This window comes from Harpegnathos saltator, unplaced genomic scaffold (assembly GCF_003227715.2).
Source record: "Harpegnathos saltator strain DR-91 unplaced genomic scaffold, Hsal_v8.6 scaffold758, whole genome shotgun sequence".
In the NCBI taxonomy this organism is placed as follows: Eukaryota; Metazoa; Arthropoda; class Insecta; order Hymenoptera; family Formicidae; genus Harpegnathos; species Harpegnathos saltator.
This window is the reverse complement of record NW_020230602.1, coordinates 144395-168322: the sequence shown is the minus strand read 5'-3', so window position 1 is coordinate 168322 and position 23928 is coordinate 144395. Positions and strand designations below refer to the sequence as shown.

The window sequence follows — 23928 nt, the reverse complement described above, 5'->3', positions numbered from 1 at the left end:
ATTTCAGTTTTCCGCATTTTCGAGTTTGGGTAATAGGGAAGCATAATAACCGAAGAGATATTCGAACGACTTCCTCACTCATTATATTCTCCTGTTACAAAACCGAGAAATTGGAGAATTTCAGTTTTCCGCATTTTCGAGTTTTGGTAATAGGGAAACATAATAACCGAAGAAATATTCGAACGACTTCCGCACTCACTATATTCTCCTGTTACAAAATCGAGAAATTGGAGAATTTCAGTTTTTCGCATTTTCGAGTTTTGGTAATAGGGAAGCATAATAACCGAAGGGGTATTCGAACGACTTCCTCATTCCTTATATTCTCCTGTTACAAAACCGAGAAATTGGAGAATTTCAGTTTTCCGCATTTTCGAGTTTTGGTAATAGGGAAACATAATAACCGAAGAGACATTCGAACGACTTCCGCACTCATTATATTCTCCTGTTACAAAATCGAGAAATTGGAGAATTTCAGTTTTCCGCATTTTCGAGTTTGGGTAATAGGGAAGCATAATAACCGAAGAGATATTCGAACGACTTCCTCACTCATTATATTCTCCTGTTACAAAACCGAGAAATTGGAGAATTTCAGTTTTCCGCATTTTCGAGTTTTGGTAATAGGGAAACATAATAACCGAAGAGATATTCGAACGACTTCCGCACTCACTATATTCTCCTGTTACAAAATCGAGAAATTGGAGAATTTCAGTTTTTCGCATTTTCGAGTTTTGGTAATAGGGAAGCATAATAACCGAAGGGGTATTCGAACGACTTCCTCATTCATTATATTCTCCTGTTATAAAACCGAGAAATTGGAGAATTTCAGTTTTCCGCATTTTCGAGTTTTGGTAATAGGGAAACATAATAACCGAAGAGACATTCGAACGACTTCCGCACTCATTATATTCTCCTGTTACAAAATCGAGAAATTGGAGAATTTCAGTTTTCCGCATTTTCGAGTTTTGGTAATAGGGGAACATAATAACCGAAGAGACATTCGAACGACTTCCTCACTCATTATATTCTCCTGTTAGAAAATCGAGAAATTGGAGAATTTCATTTTTCCGAATTTTTGGGTTTTGGTAATAGCGAAACATAATAACCGAAGAGACATTCGAACGACTTCCGCACTCATTATATTCTCCTGTTACAAAACCGAGAAATTGGAGAATTTCAGTTTTCCGCATTTTCGAGTTTGGGTAATAGCGAAGCATAATAACCGAAGAGATATTCGAACGACTTCCTCACTCATTATATTCTCCTGTTACAAAATCGAGAAATTGGAGAATTTCATTTTTCCGCATTTTCGAGTTTGGGTAATAGGGAAGCATAATAACCGAAGAGATATTCGAACGACTTCCTCACTCATTATATTCTCCTGTTACGAAACCGAGAAATTGGAGAATTTCAGTTTTCCGCATTTTCGAGTTTTGGTAATAGGGAAACATAATAACCGAAGAGACATTCGAACGACTTCCTCACTCATTATATTCTCCTGTTACAAAATCGAGAAATTGGAGAATTTCAGTTTTCCGCATTTTCGAGTTTGGGTAATAGCGAAGCATAATAACCGAAGAGATATTCGAACGACTTCCTCACTCATTATATTCTCCTGTTACAAAACCGAGAAATTGGAGAATTTCAGTTTTCCGCATTTTCGAGTTTTGGTAATAGGGAAACATAATAACCGAAGAGATATTCGAACGACTTCCTCACTCATTATATTCTCCTGTTACAAAACCGAGAAATTGGAGAATTTCAGTTTTCCGCATTTTCGAGTTTGGGTAATAGGGAAGCATAATAACCGAAGAGATATTCGAACGACTTCCTCACTCATTATATTCTCCTGTTACAAAACCGAGAAATTGGAGAATTTCAGTTTTCCGCATTTTCGAGTTTTGGTAATAGGGAAACATAATAACCGAAGAGACATTCGAACGACTTCCTCACTCATTATATTCTCCTGTTACAAAACCGAGAAATTGGAGAATTTCAGTTTTCCGCATTTTCGAGTTTGGTAATAGGGAAACATAATAACCGAAGAGATATTCGAACGACTTCCTCACTCATTATATTCTCCTGTTACAAAATCGAGAAATTGGAGAATTTCATTTTTCCGCATTTTCGAGTTTGGGTAATAGGGAAGCATAATAACCGAAGAGATATTCGAACGACTTCCTCACTCATTATATTCTCCTGTTACAAAACCGAGAAATTGGAGAATTTCAGTTTTCCGCATTTTCGAGTTTTGGTAATAGGGAAACATAATAACCGAAGAGACATTCGAACGACTTCCTCACTCATTATATTCTCCTGTTACAAAACCGAGAAATTAGAGAATTTCATTTTTCCGCATTTTCGAGTTTGGGTAATAGGGAAGCATAATAACCGAAGAGATATTCGAACGACTTCCTCACTCATTATATTCTCCTGTTACAAAACCGAGAAATTGGAGAATTTCAGTTTTCCGCATTTTCGAGTTTTGGTAATAGGGAAACATAATAACCGAAGAGACATTCGAACGACTTCCGCACTCATTATATTCTCCTGTTACAAAACCGAGAAATTGGAGAATTTCAGTTTTCCGCATTTTGAGTTTTGGTAATAGGGAAACATAATAACCGAAGAGACATTCGAACGACTTCCTCACTCATTATATTCTCCTGTTACAAAACCGAGAAATTAGAGAATTTCATTTTTCCGCATTTTCGAGTTTGGGTAATAGGGAAGCATAATAACCGAAGAGATATTCGAACGACTTCCTCACTCATTATATTCTCCTGTTACAAAACCGAGAAATTGGAGAATTTCAGTTTTCCGCATTTTCGAGTTTTGGTAATAGGGAAACATAATAACCGAAGAGACATTCGAACGACTTCCGCACTCATTATATTCTCCTGTTACAAAACCGAGAAATTGGAGAATTTCAGTTTTCCGCATTTTTGAGTTTTGGTAATAGGGAAACATAATAACCGAAGAGACATTCGAACGACTTCCTCACTCATTATATTCTCCTGTTACAAAACCGAGAGATTGGAGATTTCAGTTTTCCGCATTTTCGAGTTTTGGTAATAGGGAAACATAATAACCGAAGAGACATTCGAACGACTTCCGCACTCATTATATTCTCCTGTTACAAAACCGAGAAATTGCAGAATTTCAGTTTTTCGCATTTTTGAGTTTTGGTAATAGGGAAACATAATAACCGAAGAGACATTCGAACGACTTCCGCACTCATTATATTCTCCTGTTACAAAACCGAGAAATTGGAGAATTTCAGTTTTCCGCATTTTCGAGTTTTGGTAATAGGGAAACATAATAACCGAAGAGACATTCGAACGACTTCCGCACTCATTATATTCTCCTGTTACAAAACCGAGAAATTGCAGAATTTCAGTTTTCCGCATTTTCGAGTTTTGGTAATAGGGAAACATAATAACCGAAGAGACATTCGAACGACTTCCGCACTCATTATATTCTCCTGTTACAAAACCGAGAAATTGGAGAATTTCAGTTTTCCGCATTTTTGAGTTTTGGTAATAGGGAAACATAATAACCGAAGAGACATTCGAACGACTTCCTCACTCATTATATTCTCCTGTTACAAAACCGAGAGATTGGAGATTTCAGTTTTCCGCATTTTCGAGTTTTGGTAATAGGGAAACATAATAACCGAAGAGACATTCGAACGACTTCCGCACTCATTATATTCTCCTGTTACAAAACCGAGAAATTGCAGAATTTCAGTTTTTCGCATTTTTGAGTTTTGGTAATAGGGAAACATAATAACCGAAGAGACATTCGAACGACTTCCGCACTCATTATATTCTCCTGTTACAAAACCGAGAAATTGGAGAATTTCAGTTTTCCGCATTTTCGAGTTTTGGTAATAGGGAAACATAATAACCGAAGAGACATTCGAACGACTTCCGCACTCATTATATTCTCCTGTTACAAAACCGAGAAATTGCAGAATTTCAGTTTTCCGCATTTTTGAGTTTTGGTAATAGGGAAGCATAATAACCGAAGGGGTATTCGAACGACTTCCTGCGGAAAACTGAAATTCTCCAATTTCTCGGTTTTGTAACAGGAGAATATAATGAGTGCGGAAGTCGTTCGAATGTCTCTTCGGTTATTATGTTTCCCTATTACCAAAACTCGAAAATGCGGAAAACTGAAATTCTCCAATTTCTCGGTTTTGTAACAGGAGAATATAATGAGTGAGGAAGTCGTTCGAATATCTCTTCGGTTATTATGCTTCCCTATTACCCAAACTCGAAAATGCGGAAAAATGAAATTCTCTAATTTCTCGGTTTTGTAACAGGAGAATATAATGAGTGAGGAAGTCGTTCGAATGTCTCTTCGGTTATTATGTTCCCCTGTTACCAAAACTCGAAAATGCGGAAAACTGAAATTCTCCAATTTCTCGATTTTGTAACAGGAGAATATAATGAGTGCGGAAGTCGTTCGAATGTCTCTTCGGTTATTATGTTTCCCTATTACCAAAACTCGAAAATGCGGAAAACTGAAATTCTCCAATTTCTCGGTTTTATAACAGGAGAATATAATGAGTGCGGAAGTCGTTCGAATACCCCTTCGGTTATTATGCTTCCCTATTACCAAAACTCGAAAATGCGAAAAACTGAAATTCTCCAATTTCTCGATTTTGTAACAGGAGAATATAGTGAGTGCGGAAGTCGTTCGAATATCTCTTCGGTTATTATGTTTCCCTATTACCAAAACTCGAAAATGCGGAAAACTGAAATTCTCCAATTTCTCGGTTTTGTAACAGGAGAATATAATGAGTGAGGAAGTCGTTCGAATATCTCTTCGGTTATTATGCTTCCCTATTACCCAAACTCGAAAATGCGGAAAACTGAAATTCTCCAATTTCTCGATTTTCTAACAGGAGAATATAATGAGTGTGGAAGTCGTTCGAATAACTCTTCGGTTATTATGCTTTCCTAATACCAAAACTCGAAAATGCGGAAAACTGAAATTTCTCGATTTTCTCGATTTTCTAACAGGAGAATATAATGAGTGAGGAAGTCGCTCGAATACCTCTTCGGTAATTATGCTTTCCTAATACCAGAATTCTAAAATGCGGAAAACTGAAATTTTCCAATTTCTCGATTTTGTACCAGGAGAATATAATGTGCGCGAAAGTGGTTGGAAGAACTCATGAATATTTCTTTTTTTAAGTATGATTAAGGATATTTACTAAACAAAGGATATTATTTAAAAGGAGTACAATAACAAACACGTGTTTGAATAATAAAAATTGTGTTTATTTTATTTAAAAATTACATACTTTTATATATTATAAATATAATATAATAAAATTACAATGTTATTTATTTAAAAGACTTAGATACAAAGTTATAAAATACTTCGCAAGCTATAAAATTGTTTATCGTATATATTTGTTGATATACATTACGCTTTTAAAAATATAATACAATCTATTTTACCCGATCACGTAGTGTATGCAAAAGCTATCAATGCCATTGATAGGATATATTACAAATGTGATGTAATAAAATTACAATGTTATTTATTTAAAAGACCTAAATACAAAGTTATAAAATACATCGCAAGTCATAAAATTGTTTATCGTATATATTTGTTAATGTACATCAGTAATGTAATGGTACAAAAATGATGGTCCATCGACCATGTATGGTATATAGTATGGTACAAAATGATGGTCCCATTGACCATGTATGGTATATAGTATGGTAAAAAATTGATGGTCCATCGACCATGTATGGTATATAGTATGGTACAAAAATGATGATCCATCGACCATGTATGGTATATAGTAAGGTACAAAAATGATGGTCCATCGACCATGTATGGTATATGGTATGGTACAAAAATGATGGTCCATCGACCATGTATAGTATATGGTATGGTGCAAAAATGATGGTCCATCGACCATGTATATTGCAATATACATGTATATTGCAATATCTGCATTCCAATTCCCTCAACGCCTTTTACCGGCATTTAAATAAAGAAAGGTCAATTTAAACATAAAAAAGAGACAAATGAATTATTTCGTCGCGCAACTCGGACTTTTGTTCGCTCATAAACCCCACCTACACCCATTAATTGCGTGTTTCATGTGCATGTCACGCGACAGTAGTGATCACGTGAGTAACACGTCCAGCGTTCGCGTATGAAGATTGAATCGAGACAGGCCTCGAGTCCAACTGCAGACTGCGACGGATGAAAACTTATTGATTCGCCGACAACGACGACGACGCTCGTTGGGAGCCATCGATCACCAAGTAAATCTTGCCGAAGGAGAGATCACGGCTTACATGACGGCACGACGACGACGACGACGACGGCTATGACGACGTCAGTGGGATCACCTTGGTAACCGGCCGTCAAAACACTACGTCGTCGACGCGCAAAGACGACCGTAATACGTCGACGAGCGTGGCCATCGGTGGGATCGTTCGCCAGCCTTTGCCGCGTCCTATGGATCATCCTGACATCGCGACGACAACGACGACGACGATCGCCGTGCTCGCGCAGCGCTGGAAAAGCTGGCCGAGTCGGGTCGGCTGGCGTTGAAGTTGTTGAAGTGACTGAGAGATGATCGCCGGCGTGGAATCCGCGTGGTATCGGCTGGAATGTGAAAGCTGACGTTGGAGTGCGACGACGAGGGTGCCGATCGTCATTGGAAACAAAGTGCCTTCGAGTTGCCGAGTCTTAAAGCATGAGCTCGGGGAATTCCCGGATACTTTGCTTCGCGCTGACTTTGGTTCTCGCCTGCTGCCAAAGAGGTCGGTAGATGATCGAGTGTTGCGACGTGTTTCTTCGACTTCTTCTTTTCTGTCTAATTCTTCCTCTTTCGGTGTTCAAACTTCGGCTTCACCTCTTACCGAGATCAGATCTCGGCCAGGGCACGAAGGTCGGCAACGGCCGGCGAGCTATCAGCGAATCTCGCGCGCGAACGAGATCGATAAGTGAATTGTATACTCCCGTCCCGAGGACGAACCATTTTGCGGGCTCGACCGCGATGTATAGCACGCGCGGTTTCGCGTAAAAATAGCTCGCGTTGGCGCCGCGATGACCTCGCGGCCGATCGTTGAGATGTTCTCTCGCGTCGCATTGACACTTCCTAATCCAATGCCCATTGCGCTTGATTCTTCTATCTATCGTCGCGTTTGTGGAGTAAAACATCCCGTTGAACAAACAGCACTGCGACGCGAATGATGATTCGGGGAAAGCAGCGTCTGCCAAATTGCTCCCGTTCGGAGAATGAACGATCGACCGATCTCTGATCCGCAGGCTGGGCTATCGACTGCTTCAAGTGCGTCTCGATCGATGGCGACAACAAACCCTGCGATGACCCATTCCATAACAATGGGAGCCTCGCCTTCTTGGAGTCGCCCTGTTTGGGCGGTCGGAAAGGACGGGACGGCCTCTTCCCGGCGACGGCTTGCATCAAAATCGCCGGCGTGTACGGTAAATTCGCGAACCACCGCGAGCGACGTGATTCGAATCCTGAATTTTCGCGCGTCTTTCTCCGAGATTCCTAGCGAGCATCCACAATCGTCTGAAATTTCCATATCTGCGAAAAATGCGTCGCGAACATGCATAATGGAAAGCGTCTCGCGTTGACATTGCAATCTCCCTTCTTCTTCCAAAGCGCGAGTCTCAAAGTCGCGGCTGCTTCCGCGACTTCCACCCTTCACGAATGTGGAGACTCGAATGTGGGGTGACTTGATTGATTGTTTCCAAATTACTCCAGACGAATCCGGCGTGTCGCTCATGGTGAGGGGCTGCGCGCTAGACAGCGGCACTTTGACCACCGACTCCGAGATCATCAGGATGTCCCACTGCGGAGGTTTCTACTTCGACGACAAGTAAGATGGCGCGAGACGGAAAAAGAAATTATGGCAACCCGCGAGTAAATAAATCGACAGTCTCTCAACGGCGACATGTCTTGCATTTCACAGATACGTGCGTGGGTGCGTGCAGTCCTGCAGCGACGCGGACGCGTGCAACACGTCGTCGGGCAAATTGGCGACGCTGATTGTCCTGATATTCCCGGTCCTCGTGGGACTGCTCTAACGACGCGCGCGCTTTAACGATGGACGACGCGATGATGTACGTGTGCACACAAGCGAGTGCGATCGCTTCATCGTTGGCGGACGACGAGCGGAGAAGTTCGCCGGGCGAAGAAGCGGCGGCGGCGGCGGCTTCGAGAGGTTCACGACGATCCTCGCGATGAAGAACATTACGCAGCGAGCATATAACGCGATACGCGCGACATGACGTAATAATTAACGAGAGTACTGTTCGTTAAATTCCACAATGGTAAGACTACACCTCGCGCGACCCGCGTGTCCAAGGCCCGTCTAACGATGGTCTTGGAACTCGAGTCTCGAGTGAGCTACTCGGGTTCGAATCCGGAATGTGAGATGTGATTTTTTTTCCAGTTGAATCGCGATTACCGACGTGATGTCGTCGCGTGCATCGCACGACGCGACTGAAGAACTCGGTTCTACGTTTGAATTAAGAAACCGAAGTAGCTCACGTGAGACATGTCTCGAGTGACACGGTCCTTATCGACATGGTCCTTATTGCCTCTCACAGACATCTTTCTGAGACATCTTTTTGAGACGTCTCGATGTTCTCTGGGATAGTGAATATACTGCCAGATTATGATTAAGATTCTCTCTAGCGACGAACGGTTAAACAATTAGTTGATGTTTGGGACGGTTAAACCACGCGGCTTGCTGATTATCATTTCGGCTATCATTAGTGACATGTACGTGCGATACATCGATTGTACTATTACTACCGCTTCATATCAATAAAGCATATCTCGAAATTGTTAAACGAACATTTCTCTTCTATTCTTCCCTCTTTGTCCTTCCTTTCTTATCTCGAACGCGCGAGCGATTTCAGACGACGTAACGTCCACGTAGATTCCCTTCTCTACCTTTTTCTTTGTTTCGACGCGACCGATCGATCTGCCTCTTCGATTTTTCGACAAACGACTCGTTTGTCTCGGGACTTCGGGATTCTGTGAAATCGTTCACGACGGAGTGTAAATTTCAATAGCAAAGATCGACCATGAAGAGTCGAGTGCCCAGCTCTCGCGAGCGATTCGTCAGCTTCTTTTGGAAAGTCGTCTGCTGGCTTTGGGAGACCCTCGACCTCGTTCTCATCATCGTGCTCGACTATTGGGCGAGGATGATCGAATTGATACTCGTGCTGATGAACATAACGTTTCAGGTGACGTTTCGCTCGTACCCAACAGTCGCTTTGAATACATCGCGACGGTCGAGATAAAGTAAGTAAAGTACGGAGAAGAGCATATCTCGAATTCGGAATTGCAAATCCACGCTTTCCGCGACTCGACTTTCCATCAGCGCTAAAAAAGCGACGGGCAAAGAATACAGTGAATTCACGAGATGAAATCAGCGCGAGGAGACGCGAGGGTACGATAGTGGATAACGAAGAACGATGCTTCCAGGTGATCTGCTTCCTCCGGGACTTGTGCATCGACTCGATGCAGACGTTCGCCAATGTTTTCCGAGGGATCGTCAACGTCGTCGGCGGCATCAGCCGCGAAGACGTCGAGGATTTCGCCTCCGCTTGTATCGTCGTGTTCTTGTACACCGTGGCCGTGAGGATGTTTGTGAACCTTCTGAGAAAGGTATACACGACGGGAAGGTACGCGAGACTCGCGTCTCGCTGATATCGCAGCGATAATCGTTACTGCCAACAATAGCCAGCAATTCGCGGCAAATAATGAGAAGTCTCGAGAGCGGCCGCGTTTGTGCGCGCCGAGAACTTCTCAACGCAAAATGCATAAGAAGGTTAAACACTTACTCAAGGAACGCTCGCTCGAAACGCGACAAATATAAAAGTAATAAGTATGTCGCCTCGCTCTGGAGAAACAAAACGAGACATTCGCGCCTTCTCCGGAAGAAAAATCTTTCTCTCCGCTTCTAACTGTTTATGGGGATTGCTGAAGTAGGCTTGTCGGCGTCAAGTGTCCCGTTTTGTCTCGGACATCATCTACCTCCTGTCATTCTCTTCGTCAGCCGCAAATATTGCTACCGTACTTTCTAGAACTGTCGGACGCGACGAAGCGCGGAAACTTTAAACCGTTCGTGCGCGCGTCTCGCGGGGAATAGCGCTACCACGTGACGTGGTGGAGAAGACCACGGTGCAAAAACCAGGTAAACCAACCACGTTAGACTGATATCTTTAAACCATTCTCTCACTCTGAATGTGCACGATGCATTATCTGGTTTTTGTCTCCGACGAGTCCGACCGACGCGGCGAATCCGAGCCTCGAATTCGCTTCGTGATCTTCATCATTAGTCGCTTCGTTGATTCGTACATGAAGACTCACCCATTTGAATGAACATTCCGTTGCACCGGCTGCGTGAGACCGCGATAGATCCTCGGAATATGATGGTCTCTGACCATCATATTCCGATAATTAAAAAGAAAGGAAGTAACGCGAATCCAGCTCTATTTTACACGTCGAACGTCCAGCGTCGACCGTTTGCTCTCAAACTCCAACGTTTCGCGCGTCCGGCGATCACGTTAAACGCACGCGACTCAACGCAACGTCACGTCCGATACTTCAGAATCCCTATGTGAAACTGTTCAACGTCCCCGAACAACGGACCGCGCGGCGGGGCAATAATAACAACAATCCGACGATGAGAGGTCACGCTCGGGACGCCGACAGGAAGCCGGGCAGACGGATGAACCAAAGGAATAACAGGCGACACCGGCCAATACTGGAGAGCAACTGAATTATTGACAAAATTTTTTCCTCCTTTCTCTGTAGAGCATGTACATTTTTACCCAGGTATATCAATATGGACGACAGAGAGAAAGGGGGAGAGAGGGAGAGGGAGAGAGAGAGAGAAGAAAAACGCGCAAAATATGTGAAAACTATGTATGTGTGTGTGTGTGCTGTATAATAGTATATAATTTATATATACTTTTTATGTACAAAATTAAATATATATATACACACGAAGAAAAATCCGCAACGTTTCGTTATGATTTTGTTTTTGCAAATAATACAAACAGTCACCAGACTATTTACTTCTTGGAGGATTCAATGTTTCGGAAAAAACAAATTTGAATGTCGCGAATTTTCCGTTGCGCATATATACGAGCCAAGCATCAATTTGTAAAAGAGAGACCGACGGTAATATTCGTTGTATAGAAAAATACATCGCTTTGAAGACATTCGAGGACGTAGGTCCGTTGTTAAAACATCCAATCTCTACTTTCCCACATTGATGGGCGAATTGATCCCCTTAAACACGCACAGAGAAAATTTATAAATTATAAAAGTCTTACATTACGCCGAGATATGTCTGGTCTAACAATCGACACTATAAACAGAAACCTCGATTTTCAGCGAGGTTCGATAATACTTTTATTGTGTTATTCTTAACTTAAATGTATATATATAAATGGGACGCGCGATATATATATATATATATATGTGTGTGTGTGTGTGACCGAAGGATGATGAGACGATGATTTTCAGGAATCGTACCGTTGTCGCGGGGATTCAATCGTTGATGATGGTGATGACTAATTTATGTTCCGGCCAAGAGAATGTCTTTGGCAATTGGATCTACAATGAAATAAATCAGTATACGTGAAACGCTATCTCAGTTGCATCGGTAAGGCCAAAGGAACACTTCAAAATCCTTGGCCGCTCAAATCTTCCAAAGAACGAGATTCTGAAGCACGACGTCGTAACAATGATCTAAAAGCGGTCTCAAACAACATAATCACCTTATCCGGCGTGTTCAAAACTTGGAATTCTTGGGCCATTTTTTCGTACAATTCTTCCGAGAGAAGCACCTGCAGCCACGGTCCTTGAAGGACATATGGCTTCTCCTTTGCGACTAAGGTGCCCGTCACCGACGGTGCTACTATCGTGACGGCCGAGTGGGACAGTATGGACTTGAAAGTGAAGTGCCTCCCGTGCATCACGCGGCCCCTGCAACGCCAACCAACATTGCATTGTTATTCGCCGGACGTCGCGCTAATGACGCTGTCGAGTCGCTTTACGACGGTGACAACCTTATCGCTAGTGGAAGCAACGAGCCGGCCTCGAGGTTGAACGTAAGATGCAGGCCGGACAAGACTTTAATACTGCCCTCATCTGCGTCCTGCTCGCATGGCGACAGTCTCTCCGTTTTCACCATCGGCTTCACGTCCTCCTCTCCCTCGTCGTCGTCGTCGGAATCGTCCCTTCGCTCTCTGTATCTCTCCACGTTCTTGTCGCCCGTAATCTGCACCCACCTGCAATATCATTGATACACATGTGTGTTTTATTAAGTCTCCCGATTCCTAGAAGACAATCGTTCACGAGGCCTGCAAGCTTGACATCTTGATCTTCATTACACTCACCAACATTTGGCGGACACGCCGCTTAAGTTCGAGCCGTCTTTCTCGATGCCGCGCTGTATCTTCTCCGCTATGGAGGGATCATTCTCCATAATGGAGTGCATTCTCCTCATGTCCGTGATTAACCAAGGGCCGCACTCCGGCGCGCTCTTCAGCAAATTAACAACACCCAGACCATTCCAGTGCTGAGCCGCCTGCAATTCCTCAGAGGTGACGCCGACAATCTGAACGAACGAGACCTGTTTGCAAAAGCAAGAGTGGTACAGTCAGTGATTCGGCATCTATTGAATCTGGTATCCGTTCTGCTTACCAATCGGCCCGCGATTAAGAGATTAAAGGCTAAGTGCAGCTGTTCAGCGGGTGATTTTAATATTAGATTCATCCGATCGTATCTTCAAGTTTAACAAACAACGCGTCCAGACGTTCGCACGGGTTTAAATCTTTCTCCATATACCTCGCCATGGGGCGTGGAAATCGACACTGGGAGCTGCGGGTCCCTGCCCATCAAGATCTGAGTGATGCGACCGCTTTCGCCGTTCAGCGGAGCGTGCCAAGAGACGTGGTCGCCCGGCATCACCGTGTTTCCGGAACTGAAGACATACTTGGCCAATAACTGCAACATGTTCGCCGGCCACGTGGGCGGCGTCGTCTCGCCCCTTTCGCGTGCCAGCCGGAAGGTGAACTCGAAGCCGAACCCGCTAGGACGACCCGGGCCATTTTTAGGATGTAGCCGGCCGTCTCCGTGCAAATCGGACAATCCGAAGCTGCGTTTCAACAGATCAAATGCTAGATGAAGCGAATATAACGTGTGTGAATCTCTCTTTCAAGGAGAGATCGCAGTGCGACGTAACGTCTGAAATAAATTTCAACTCGTGAGAATACGCATCATATTCAGCATCAGACACGTATTCTCTTCCAAACCTCGTTATGTCACCCAGAATTAAACACAACGTCATTAAAAAAAAAAGAAAAAAAAGAGGAGAAAAAAAGCTACACGTGTGGCGCGCTGGGAAAGTGACTCATACAGTCGCGCCGCGAAAGTATTTCGTAGTTTCAGTCAATGGCGACGTATAATTAGACGACGCAGACGAAAAAGGGGAAGTCCGGCGCTTCTATTTCCGACGTGCCGCGCTTTAAACGACTTTGTTCTTCCTGCACCCTATGCGTTCCCTATATATAGAGAAACGAGTCGGAGTATTGGGACAGCTGGCTTCGAAACTGAAGAAGCGCGAGGGTCGCCGCCGGTGCGGTGGGAGAAAAAAGCGGCACCCTTTGGCGGAAGGTCATTCGTCATTCGTCATTCGGCGCACAGATTCCGATAGGATATCCGAGCGAAGGCGAATCGCTCGCCTGCGCACGTCAAGCATCTGCCATCGCGTCAGTTTGCGCACCGATTAAATTTAGCCGAATACACGCGGCTTCTGCAAACACTTTCATCCCGATGAGTTTTTGGATACCACGTGTCGGGGTGTTCAATCGGAAAATTCGTCCTCTGACGAATTACCAGAAGATCCCCGTGACTCATCGAGAGAAAAAAATGCTGCAACCTTCCCGTGACAGAGAAAGGAAGCGGAAGAAAGGGAGCGATTTTCCAACCAAGGGCCGGTTGTTCCAACTTCTTGCTACGTTAACTGATAGTCAAATCATGTTTGTCTTTGTTTCTCCTTCAACTTAGACAAAGACAGACATGACATTAGATGATTTAACCAATCAGTCAATTTACCAAGAAGTTGTAACAACCGGCCCTAAATTACTTCGTGGATTCCTTCGCGTCTGCCAAATCGTGGAGAACCTAACTGACGGATCTCAACGAGATCTCCAGAGACATTCTCTTCGCTCTTCGCGAAGACGCGCTCCTCGGCAGCTCGAAACGTGTCTGATGTCCGACAAGACAGATAGAGCGACGACTTGTCTTGGAACAGCCCGCGGAGAATCCGCGAGAATTCTTACCTGATGTAGTGCCAATGTGGAGGTACTCCGAGTTCGGGACATCCTGGACTGGCGTACATACTGATATAATCGAGGGGGTCGGGTCCTCCCAGCCTGCGGGGAAAACGCGAGAAAAGTTCGGATCAGCTGACAGGACATCCGGTTTTACATGCGCGTGAAGGGGGGCTAAATATAGTCTATGTAATCTCCGTTTCTTCACGAAGGGAGGAGCGATAAAATGACTTTCTACGAGTGTTCCAGATCCTTACGCACCTCAGCAATATTTTCACGTTATTAAGTCGACGAAAATTCAATTAATCGCGATAAAATGAGTGCCGATACCCGGCACGGTAGCCGGAGGAAAATATTTCCACGAACAGTCAACACACGTAACGCGCGCAGGACGCGAATTAATGAAATGTCCAAGAAAATGATTGCAAGCGCAGCAACGCTTTTGAAAAAGGCCGGTTCGCGAGGCGGTTCGCCTCGTGAAGCAGCCGGAGTCGTCGTCGCATCCAGCTCGTAAATTAATTGTTTACGACTACCTGGCAGGACGAGAGAGTACCAGAACCTGGCGGGGTTACCTGCACGACGCGGAACAAACGGTCCCTCCCGCACTTTCTCCCGTGCGAAAACGCAACGCGACTGCACTGCGCCTGGCGTCGTGGAGACTTACGTGCTTACCAATATTTCACAACCGCTGTGACTGTCAGCGGGTTACACTGGTCGGGATAGATCTGCCTGCAGAGGCTGTGCAGGGCGTCCAAGCCCGGAGCTTGCGGCGACGGTGCCTGGATCGGTGGCAGTGGATGATGATGATGATGATGATGCTGCTGTTGCTGCTGCTGCTGCTGCTGCTGGTGATGGCCCGGCAAGAAACATCTCGACAGGTCGTCGTGCTCGCGCATGTTCGCGCCGTACATAAATCCACCGTGGATCCGCAGAATCGCGTGCTCGCCACGCCGAAGGCACTTTGTTTACGACTCAGGCACGCATTCGCAACACGACACGCACGCAAACGCACCACCAGCGTCAGCGGCCACTGACGAGACAAAAGCACGATGATCGGCCGTAAACAGGTATCGCGTAGATAAGGGAGATGGAGCAACAGAACGGAAATTCCAGGCGGACGCGTGGCGCCTCTGCAGGCGTTCTCGGGTAGATCGTGGAATCTACCGTGCTCTCGTTTTATCCGCGTTCTCCGACACTTCTCGCACCTGAAACGAAAAAGAGTGCACGTTAGAGGCGCAAGAGAGCGAGAGGGACAGAATCGGTGATGAAGTTCAGTGCGCGAGCGCGGCGGGCGCGGGTGATGTGCCTGTTCAACAGGTTAGAAGTGCATGCAAATTGCAGGGTGTACCGGCGCCGTTAGACGCGATGTAATCGAACTGAATTAGACTGCGCGCGACGTGAAGAAAAACTTTTGTCGGTACTCGTCGGTGATCCTGCGATACACGCGCTCAGCTTCGTTGCTGGATACATGTGCAAATATAACCTTAATGTTCACTAGATTATTTATACGTACATATCTCACTTGTCGATTGTCATTTCAGGTTCGTTAGACATGCCCGGTTGTGTGGCCGCGTGGTGCACGAATTCCTCCAGCAAGGGATTCAAGATGTGTAACTTCCCGCGAAACAAGGAGAGACGAGACGCTTGGGTGAAGAATATGAATCGGCAGAACTGGTCGCCAACGCCGCATTCGGCTTTATGCGAAGTATACACGTGTGCATGTATTTGAATGTTAAATTCATGCGGACGTTCATGACCTCGGATATTGACGAGAGTTGAACCTTTAGGTACACTTTGCATCAGATATGTGGGAGAAGATACGGATAGATGGTAAGAAAAAGTTAAAGGCTAACGCTGTACCCACAATTTTTGTCACAAAATGTATGTACCTTGTACTGACTGGCACAAATGAGTCTTCAGTGAAGAAAAAAAATATCCTAGACTCAGTGTCTATATTGAGAAGAAAATCAAGATGTCCCACAAAGAAAGGTAAGATGGATAAATAACAATACTAGTTTTGCAAAGAAAATTGAATCCAAAGAAAATATTGACTCGCAATGTTCGCTCTGTAACAGACAATGGATTGCAAAAGGAATGTGATAGACAATTGCATAGAAATCAAGTAACAAATAATGAAGAAGCTAACAACAATAATGAATCAGAAAATGCTTACGGAAACAACAAGGAGAAATTGGAAAAATCGGAGTGTATATCACAAGATTCGGATATCTACCTGATGCTATGAACAATGGATTTTAATGCAATTGTTGGAAGAAGAATAGAACTCTCAAATAAAAGGAAGCTGTTGTGAGAAGCAACAAAGGTGCAGCATAAACTGAAGAAACTGAAGGTACTACAGCTATACACAGCTGGAGAGGTTGTACCGGAAGTACTACAACCATGCACTGTGTGCAGTTACGTATAGCTGAAGAAAAAAAAAACTGTAGAAAATCATCACCTTTAAATGATGCATTGTATGTGAAAGTGTTTATGAACTATTTAAAGTGAAAACCAAAATATTAGAATAGAATATTAAGTGACAAAATATAGGAAAGTTCCATTGTGTTGTAATTTCTCTCTCTTTGCACATAGTTACAAGCTCTAAATGTCGCAGATACCTTTGGTTTGAATTATCTGTCCCCACCGATATTTTCCAATATCGTTAATTTCCACCAAATACAAATATCACGATATCACTCATAAAGAGTAATACTTGTGCAAAAGAATGCAGTACTGCGATATTAACCATAGTTCCTTCCTCTTGCACTATCATACGCCACAGTGATATCTGTGATAATACCCGGCGATATCTTCGGGTCCAGCTTACTGGATGCGCCACGTAGTTTCAGGACGCGCGCTAATCTTCGTGCGTTCAGTCCGGCGAATCAGAGCGCTCGGTTAACCCGCAAGTGGCGCACACCACGTTCCAAAAGAGTGAACGGCGAGGGGGCGGAGGGGAAGTAAACGCCGGCGGCGTAGAGCGAACGGTTCCGAGCTGTCGCAACGGTACTTCAGTTCAGAGACACACGTTTCGCGGCTCGCGTATGCTCACGAGAGCCAGTTCGTAGCCAGATTCGGCCGGCAGCAGCTGCGGTACCATTGCACTACGCGCAAGCGTGACTCGGAATTTACAACATGGCGGAGCGCAGGAAAAGCAGGAAGCGCAAAAACGTAAGCGTTGCATATGGCACGGACTCGCGTGTATTCGCACGTACTTGCTGTGCACGTTCAGGATCACGAACGGTCGACACGAAGAGCGACGCACGTTGTCACGCACATTCGCATCGCGACTTCACGACCTGGCGATATGTGTCATCGGCACGCCGACGAGCGCGCTGTTCCAGATGACGTAGACAAACAGGAACACCGCTCGCGATCTGCTCGCGTCGGAAAATCACGAGTTACCTGACATTCCTCTTCGTGTCAGTCCGATTCGCGCGAGCTACGTACGACGTAATTCCATCTAGTCGGTCTCGATTCTCCTTGATCTTCATTTGACGCGAGTTTTTGTTATTTGTTGTGACAGGAAATAGCCAGTTTAGAGCCTAAGGTCGCTCCGGACAAACCATCCAAGGAGGAATACTCGGTGGCCAAATGGATCCGCAATAATGTACCATCGAAAAAGACCAAATTCGATAGAGCTCACAATGTCGAGTATTTCACTGGGTCGCGGGCCGTCGATGCCTTACTGGAAAATTCACCCTGGAGCTCTGTATTCGAGAACCGTAAACAAGTCTCCCAGTTCCTAGACCAGATGTTGAGGCATAAGTTCTTTCACCGAGCAAAGAAGGTGGTGATATCAGAGGAGGAACTCAATAAGATGCGAGGTATCAAGAAGAAGACTAAAGATCCAAAAGATGAGAAGAAAGAAGATAAGGAGAAGAAGGAAAAGGAGAGAGAGAAAGAAGATTCCAAAGAGAGCAAAGACACAGTTGTGATAAAGGATGAAAAGGATGATGAGAGGGCTGACGATCAAAAGAAATCTAAGAAAAAGCCAAAAGTAAATGCAGAATAATCTTCCTATGTTGATTACGTATTCTTTACTTAGTAACTTTATATTCAGTTCATAATGAAAGAGAAACAAATACCTTTGACTGTTGCAGGTAAGACTAGAGATGCACATGGAGCAATGCTTTGTAGACTGCAATGATGCATATGTGTGGATATATGAGCCAATACCAGTGTATTACTGGTTCTTCGGCACACTTGTAGTCTTAGGAGCAACAGCAGTCTGCCTCTTCCCGCTGTGGCCGTTGACTATCCGTCACGGAGTGTATTATCTGAGCATTGCTGCTGCAGGATTCCTTGTATTTATATTAGCGTTGGCAATTATCAGAATGATTGTATTCTGTCTTCTGTGGGTACCCACATTAGGTAGATGCCACCTGTGGCTACTGCCTAACTTAACGGCCGATGTCGGCTTCTTCGCATCTTTCTGGCCGTTATATCAGGTTGGTGCAGTTCTATCTGTTCTGCCACCGCTCGTCACGGCGAACATATAAATTCATCTAACGCAAGAATATGCTTACAGTATGATTATTATGGTTCTACGTCCAGTAGTGACAAAAAAGGTAGTAAAAAGAGAAAAAGAAAAGACAAAGATTCAGATTCTGAGGATGCGGCGTTGATTCAGTCGTAAGTGTCACAAGTTATTAATTGGATGTACAGCTGGTGGTAAGAGAGCCATTCGTCATTGAATGTTGGGTACGATCATTTAAATCTTGGCTGAAGACTAAGATTTTTGAAGCTAAGATTTAAATTATAGCATCCGATATCTATCAACAGTTTCCATCAGCCTTTTATTCTCACTGATACCGGTTGTTTACAAAAAACCTTCAATATCTTTCTTTTAATTGGCTGGATGTATATTTTGAGTGAAATATCTTCAACATTGTGTTGTTTTGTCTTCAGGGAGGAGAAATCCGAGGAAACGCAGGAGGAAACGCAGGAGTCACCCAAGGAGGAGACGCAAGTAGAGGAATCATTGTCCAACACGGAAAGAAAGGACTCGTGCGACTCTGTTGAGGCAGAGGAAGGTAGCGAAGAAGGTTCGGAGAGCGAGAAATCGAACACGGGTCGAGACTTTGTTATGGTTTAAGGTCGAGAGGATGCTGGGTAATAGACAGCTTCACGTTTGCTGAAATAAGCAGCTCTTAATTGTCGCATTAATAATCACTAAGATCGATATATGCTTACGTTCGAACATTAATGTGCAATTTTGAAATTGTCGGGGATATTTCGGTGAGCGGAAGCGGTTTACAGTAAGAGCGTCAACAGATCGCGTCATCCTAGCGTATTGAAATATCAGTCGACAGGCAAATTTAACCCATCAACCGCCGAATATTTATTTGTTATTCTATTATCTCGATTACTCGATATCTCGTCTGAGCTATCTAATCGAAGATAGAGAAAATAAAATTCGTTAAGGTCCAGCAGGTTGGCAGACCGTGGCAGTTGGATGGATCATGAAATTCGACCGTAGCAAATTCTTCAGATTTGTTGCATTTGAAAGAAGAGAGGATATGTGCAGATTCACGCAAAATGGAAAGAAATATAGAGATAATAATATAATACCGGAAACTCGAGTCTAATTGGATATTACATATTTCTATATTCTATACAGAGTTGCTTCGACTTGTACGTATCTCCTTTTCTTTCTGTTGATCTGCAAAATCTCCGAGCCTTCGTAACATTTTTAACGACTGCATTTAAGTATGTTTGCGAGCGAATGGGAGAAAGGAAAAAAGGAAAGGTCGATTGTATGATTCTCGGCGCATGAGATTATATCTTGCGGCGGCACGTGTTGTAAAGTACTGTCTGTAGAAATACGATTGTGACAAAGCGTGTTTTATTCTACATATATGTGTAATACGAGGAGAATCATATTACTTCTAGACGCGCAAGCGCGTTTTCTCGAGGGTACGTCAGTTTCCGTTGAATAAATTGCAATACTCGTTCGAAATCTTCGATCTCTCAACAAGCTCAACCGGTGCAAGAGTGGGAGAGAAAAAGAAGAGCATAGTTATAGGTGAAATCCATCATGTTCTCCCATTTATATATGAATTTACGTCCCTCGGGGGATATCAATTAGCTGGAAGAGTGAAATCTTTACGGGTACAAACTTCGACGATGTCTCCGTCGTTCGCCCTGTGTCTAGCGCGAGTTCCTTTTTAGCAGAGAGATGAATAAGTCCAACCTTACGAAGGAGTTTATTCTCCGATGTTTAATATGACAGATTGTAATTTATATTACGTGTAATTTCCAAATAATACTTAGCGTTATTTTTATTTTAATTCGACGACATAACGTACGAACATCTTTCGTGCCGATGTGAATATGCCACAGCCCCCCCTTCCCCCCCCCCATGATTTTACTTGTATTTCGAAATAGAGAATAAAATAAAGCGTTATCTATAGATAGAATAATCGTTAACGTAAAATGCATGCTGACATCGCGTCATCATGGATAGCTGGCCTTGCAGATGATCTCGCGCAGCATCGCGTTGCACATAGCCGCGTACGGGTTCAGGGCGACCAATTGCGACCTGGCGAAGCTCGAGCCGGCCTTGGCCGCTCGGACGAAGTCCTCCTTCGCCTTTTCCTCCTGCTCCATCCAGCGATAAAGGGCACCGCGCTGACAGAGCGCCTGGACTCCGACCTTTCCTTTCCCTTCGCTCAGTTCCACCGCCAGGTGCAGGTCCTTCAAGGCTTCTAAACGAAAGAATTTCACTTTTCTCACACAACTCTCTTCGTGTGTATCTGGAGACGTGCGTGCGCGCGATATCGAGATACCTTCGTGCCGATTTGCCAAACGAAACGCTTGCGCCCTGTCGTTCAAGATCGCCGGCGACTTGGGTGCCTCCTTCAAGGCTTCGTCGAACAGTCGAAAAGACTCGTCGAAGTTCTTCGCTTCCGCGCAGACTATCGCCCTCTTCACGATGTCCAGCACTTGCGGTCCCAAGTGGTCTTCCTCGAGAGCACCCGTCGTCTCTGAAAGAAAACATTCAGAAGTATCGTTAGAAAAATATTAGCAGAGACGATGTCGGATAAAAGCGTCTTGCTCGCGCCGATGCGTGTGCGATTCGCTCATACTCGTACGCATTTTACAGAGGACTGCGTAGTGCGACGAGCGCGAAATTCCACGGATCATTTTCTTCTTCCATTTATAATGCGCGGCGCAACCTTGAGAGTCGCACGATAACAGGAGAATTTATCTGTCATTATGTCGCGCGGTGGTTTCTTACATATTCATGACGATCCGGATTTCTCGTGCGAGAGCGAATCGCCGGAGAGCGCGCTTTGTGCGACGGACGAGTGCGGTTAGCCACGAGCCTTAAGCGCTCGATGATTTTTCGAGGGAGATCTCGCAGCGTCTGCGGTCTGAATGTGTCTCCCATTATTGTAACGAATGTCTCAAGATGCGCAATCTAATGTACCACCTATTATAGTAATCATTCTCGTGTTGTTATCGAATCAATGTTATTGAACAATTATCGTGTTGTCATTGAAAGTATTCTATTGTGAAACTTTATTATATATTAAGCTCAACAGGTGTTTACAGCATTGAGCTCTCCGAACGAGTTGTTGCTTGAAACTTGTCTCTAAGAAGTAAAATACTTTGATCTGAATTTAAAATCGGATTTGGATTTTGCAGTTGAATCTCACTAAAAACCTGATTCTCCTAAATTGAGTCGTATGACACACGTGACATTGTATTTCCAATTATAATTTAACTAAAAAGTCCACGTCTAATTCTCTCCAAGTCCAAATCTAAGACGCGTCGTGGCCAATCCTTTCTCTTTCTCCCTCTTTCTCTCTCTCTCTCCTCTCTCTCTCTCTCTCTCTCTCTCTCTCGGAATCACATACCAAGTTCCTCCGGAAAGTCGGACAAGCCGAGCGGCTGAAGAGGATCGAAAATGCTCGTCAAGACAGCTCTGTCGGCTTCGCTGAGTCCCTCCATGATATCGACTGGAATCTTTCCGTCCGCTTCTCATCGACCATGCACTCGATGGAAACTTGTTTTTGTTTGTCGTCTCCACGGTGAATTAATCGTATTGCGTCACGCGACTAATAGACCGATCCGGAATGTCGTCGAGCAGGCGTGGATTACTGGACGGTCGCACGGGAGTTCCACTTTACATACGGACACCAAGGAGCAGGATCGTAGGTGTAGTAGATACTGCCGATCGGTAGTCGGTGGCTACCAGTCAACGGCGACCGGTAGCCGATAGCCGGTCGATTACGCGAATTTCGAGCGAGGAAGCGTGAGAGAATCTCGCCTCACCGCCAGCGCAAGGTGGTGGTTCCGGTATCGAGCGCCGATTATAAATCTTCACGCGCGCAGCTGGGTCTTCCTTCTCCTCCTCCTCCTCCTCCTCCTCCTCCTTCGGCGGCAAAGCTGCCGTTGCCGGGAGGCGCAGCACGTGGTGGTTGACAGGAAAAAAATCCCGGGCAACTCTCCTAATCGCGATTAATTCATTTCAATTAACATTCGGCGATTTATCTCGCCGCACGCGAGCCTCGCTGCTCGGGTGCGTGACCCGGCAAAAATGCCGGGTCACCGCGTGTCGAGCAGGCTCTGGCCGGTTTTATTCATTTCGGGAAACCCTCGTAAATTAGGAGCCGTGTGAGCGAGAGCATCCGGGAAACGTCCGCCGCGCCGCTGTCCGCGAGCGATCGCTGAATTTCCCGCGCCGCGTTTACGATCGTAACAGTAAACGTGCGATTTAACACGTTCGCTAACCGCGCTTAGACTGAAAGTCGCTCGCTGGTGCCGGCGCTATATTTTCGCTACTTAATATGACGCATGCCTGCACTTATGCGCACTTGTGCGCGTAAAGTGCATTAGACATACTCGATATTTCACCTAATTTGTATCGCACACGCATGTCGCACAATTACGACCCTATTAGTCACGCTATTAGTAAACGCGTTGCAGCGGGTCGTCTCTGCGGATTTCGAAGGCGACTCGCGAGACGCAAGGTGCTGCTAAGGCGTGCATGACTGCACTCTCGTGCAACCGCTCGTATGTCTTTTTTATATCTTTTCGCGTCATCTGAGGCTCGGTGGTCCGACATCTGTTATATCTAAAATCACCTGTTATGGTGGCCGTGCTTGAATACACATTCCATTAGCTATTATTGTCTACATTTTGTTCGCTTTCTTTTGCATTTTTCGTCAATACTCCGAATGCCGTTTATGTATGATAAATCCTTACCTCTATTCGGATTCTTAGCAGCGTTGCACCGTTCAGTGAAACGAAAGGATGAAAACGCGAAGCCGGGACGCACCGTGGACTCCATTTTTCCTTTTCTTTCACTCTCATTACCGAACAGGCGCGCTAGCGCTCATAGCCAACGTCGCACGTCGGCCAATTACGTAGTTTTCCATGAAGATCGACGCGGCGCCCTCCTCCTCTTCGCGCACTGACATCCCCCCATGCCGTTCCTCCGCTCCTCGTTATACCGACGCTCAGCGGGGCGCCGCGATTTTTCGCAGTTTCTTCGGGAACGACGACGCGCGACGCCGCGATGCGCGTCCCGCGACTTTACCGTTACAGGGG

General features: G+C 44.9%; 6 protein-coding genes across 11 annotated transcripts; 4 read left to right on the top strand and 2 right to left on the bottom strand.

Moving 5' to 3' along the window:
• Nucleotides 1–5783: 5783 nt before the first annotated feature.
• Nucleotides 5784–8866, top strand: LOC105183624 (uncharacterized). Its single transcript, XM_011141896.3, has 4 exons — nt 5784–6797; nt 7306–7482; nt 7769–7883; nt 7977–8866. Exons 1-4 carry the CDS (start codon nt 6731–6733, stop codon nt 8089–8091), a joined length of 474 nt encoding a protein of 157 aa, XP_011140198.1. The 5' UTR covers nt 5784–6730; the 3' UTR covers nt 8092–8866.
• An 83-nt stretch (nt 8867–8949) lies between these two features.
• Nucleotides 8950–10802, top strand: LOC105183623 (uncharacterized). Its single transcript, XM_011141895.3, has 4 exons — nt 8950–9261; nt 9503–9722; nt 10170–10227; nt 10511–10802. Exons 1-4 carry the CDS (start codon nt 9100–9102, stop codon nt 10800–10802), a joined length of 732 nt encoding a protein of 243 aa, XP_011140197.2. The 5' UTR covers nt 8950–9099.
• A 142-nt stretch (nt 10803–10944) lies between these two features.
• On the bottom strand, nt 10945–15438 carry Su(fu) (suppressor of fused). Its single transcript, XM_025306170.1, has 7 exons — nt 15040–15438; nt 14377–14469; nt 12881–13190; nt 12430–12665; nt 12100–12321; nt 11809–12016; nt 10945–11644 (listed from the first exon to the last, which is right to left on the bottom strand). Exons 1-7 carry the CDS (start codon nt 15276–15278, stop codon nt 11579–11581), a joined length of 1374 nt encoding a protein of 457 aa, XP_025161955.1. The 5' UTR covers nt 15279–15438; the 3' UTR covers nt 10945–11578.
• Nucleotides 15439–15531: 93 nt separating this feature from the next.
• LOC105183619 (THAP domain-containing protein 2-like) lies at nt 15532–16938 on the top strand. 4 transcript variants are annotated; one of them, XM_011141887.3, is made up of 4 exons: nt 15532–15684; nt 15909–16072; nt 16155–16356; nt 16443–16938. In XM_011141887.3, the coding sequence occupies exons 2-4, from the start codon at nt 15920–15922 to the stop codon at nt 16610–16612; spliced, it is 525 nt and encodes a 174-aa protein (XP_011140189.1). In that variant the 5' UTR covers nt 15532–15684; nt 15909–15919; the 3' UTR covers nt 16613–16938. The 4 variants fall into 4 exon arrangements, with proteins under 4 accessions (XP_011140189.1, XP_011140191.1, XP_011140192.1 ...); XM_011141889.3 differs by having other exon boundaries at nt 15666–15784; XM_011141890.2 differs by lacking the exon at nt 15532–15684 and adding an exon at nt 15691–15780.
• A 180-nt stretch (nt 16939–17118) lies between these two features.
• Nucleotides 17119–20782, top strand: Trp1 (translocation protein 1). Its single transcript, XM_011141891.3, has 5 exons — nt 17119–17538; nt 17894–18367; nt 18471–18818; nt 18899–19002; nt 19279–20782. The coding sequence occupies exons 1-5, from the start codon at nt 17503–17505 to the stop codon at nt 19463–19465; spliced, it is 1149 nt and encodes a 382-aa protein (XP_011140193.1). The 5' UTR covers nt 17119–17502; the 3' UTR covers nt 19466–20782.
• LOC105183622 (tetratricopeptide repeat protein 36) lies at nt 20558–23885 on the bottom strand. 3 transcript variants are annotated; one of them, XM_025306171.1, is made up of 4 exons: nt 23584–23769; nt 22233–22826; nt 21159–21356; nt 20558–21077 (listed from the first exon to the last, which is right to left on the bottom strand). In XM_025306171.1, exons 2-4 carry the CDS (start codon nt 22324–22326, stop codon nt 20827–20829), a joined length of 543 nt encoding a protein of 180 aa, XP_025161956.1. In that variant the 5' UTR covers nt 22327–22826; nt 23584–23769; the 3' UTR covers nt 20558–20826. The 3 variants fall into 3 exon arrangements, with proteins under 3 accessions (XP_025161956.1, XP_011140195.1, XP_011140194.1); XM_011141893.3 differs by lacking the exon at nt 22233–22826 and having other exon boundaries at nt 23584–23885; XM_011141892.3 differs by lacking the exon at nt 23584–23769 and having other exon boundaries at nt 22233–23560.
• Between the last annotated feature and the right edge of the window lie 43 nt (nt 23886–23928).

Coding starts and splice junctions, on each gene's coding strand:
- LOC105183623 (XM_011141895.3), top strand. CDS start 9,100: ATGAAGAGTCGAGTGCCCAGCTCTCGCGAGCGATTCGTCAGCTTCTTT. Junction 9,262..9,502: donor TGATGAACATAACGTTTCAG/GTGACGTTTCGC, acceptor CGATGCTTCCAG/GTGATCTGCTTCCTCCGGGA. Junction 9,723..10,169: donor GTACGCGAGACTCGCGTCTC/GCTGATATCGCA, acceptor CGCGGGGAATAG/CGCTACCACGTGACGTGGTG.
- LOC105183622 (XM_025306171.1), bottom strand. CDS start 22,326: ATGGAGGGACTCAGCGAAGCCGACAGAGCTGTCTTGACGAGCATTTTC. Junction 21,357..22,232: donor CGACTTTCCGGAGGAACTTG/GTATGTGATTCC, acceptor GTTTTCTTTCAG/AGACGACGGGTGCTCTCGAG. Junction 21,078..21,158: donor TTTGGCAAATCGGCACGAAG/GTATCTCGATAT, acceptor TCTTTCGTTTAG/AAGCCTTGAAGGACCTGCAC.
- LOC105183619 (XM_011141887.3), top strand. CDS start 15,920: ATGCCCGGTTGTGTGGCCGCGTGGTGCACGAATTCCTCCAGCAAGGGA. Junction 16,073..16,154: donor CGCATTCGGCTTTATGCGAA/GTATACACGTGT, acceptor TTGAACCTTTAG/GTACACTTTGCATCAGATAT. Junction 16,357..16,442: donor AAGATGTCCCACAAAGAAAG/GTAAGATGGATA, acceptor GCTCTGTAACAG/ACAATGGATTGCAAAAGGAA.
- LOC105183624 (XM_011141896.3), top strand. CDS start 6,731: ATGAGCTCGGGGAATTCCCGGATACTTTGCTTCGCGCTGACTTTGGTT. Junction 6,798..7,305: donor TCTCGCCTGCTGCCAAAGAG/GTCGGTAGATGA, acceptor TCTGATCCGCAG/GCTGGGCTATCGACTGCTTC. Junction 7,483..7,768: donor CAAAATCGCCGGCGTGTACG/GTAAATTCGCGA, acceptor AAATTACTCCAG/ACGAATCCGGCGTGTCGCTC.
- Trp1 (XM_011141891.3), top strand. CDS start 17,503: ATGGCGGAGCGCAGGAAAAGCAGGAAGCGCAAAAAC. Junction 18,368..18,470: donor AATCTAAGAAAAAGCCAAAA/GTAAATGCAGAA, acceptor TGACTGTTGCAG/GTAAGACTAGAGATGCACAT. Junction 19,003..19,278: donor GATGCGGCGTTGATTCAGTC/GTAAGTGTCACA, acceptor TTTTGTCTTCAG/GGAGGAGAAATCCGAGGAAA.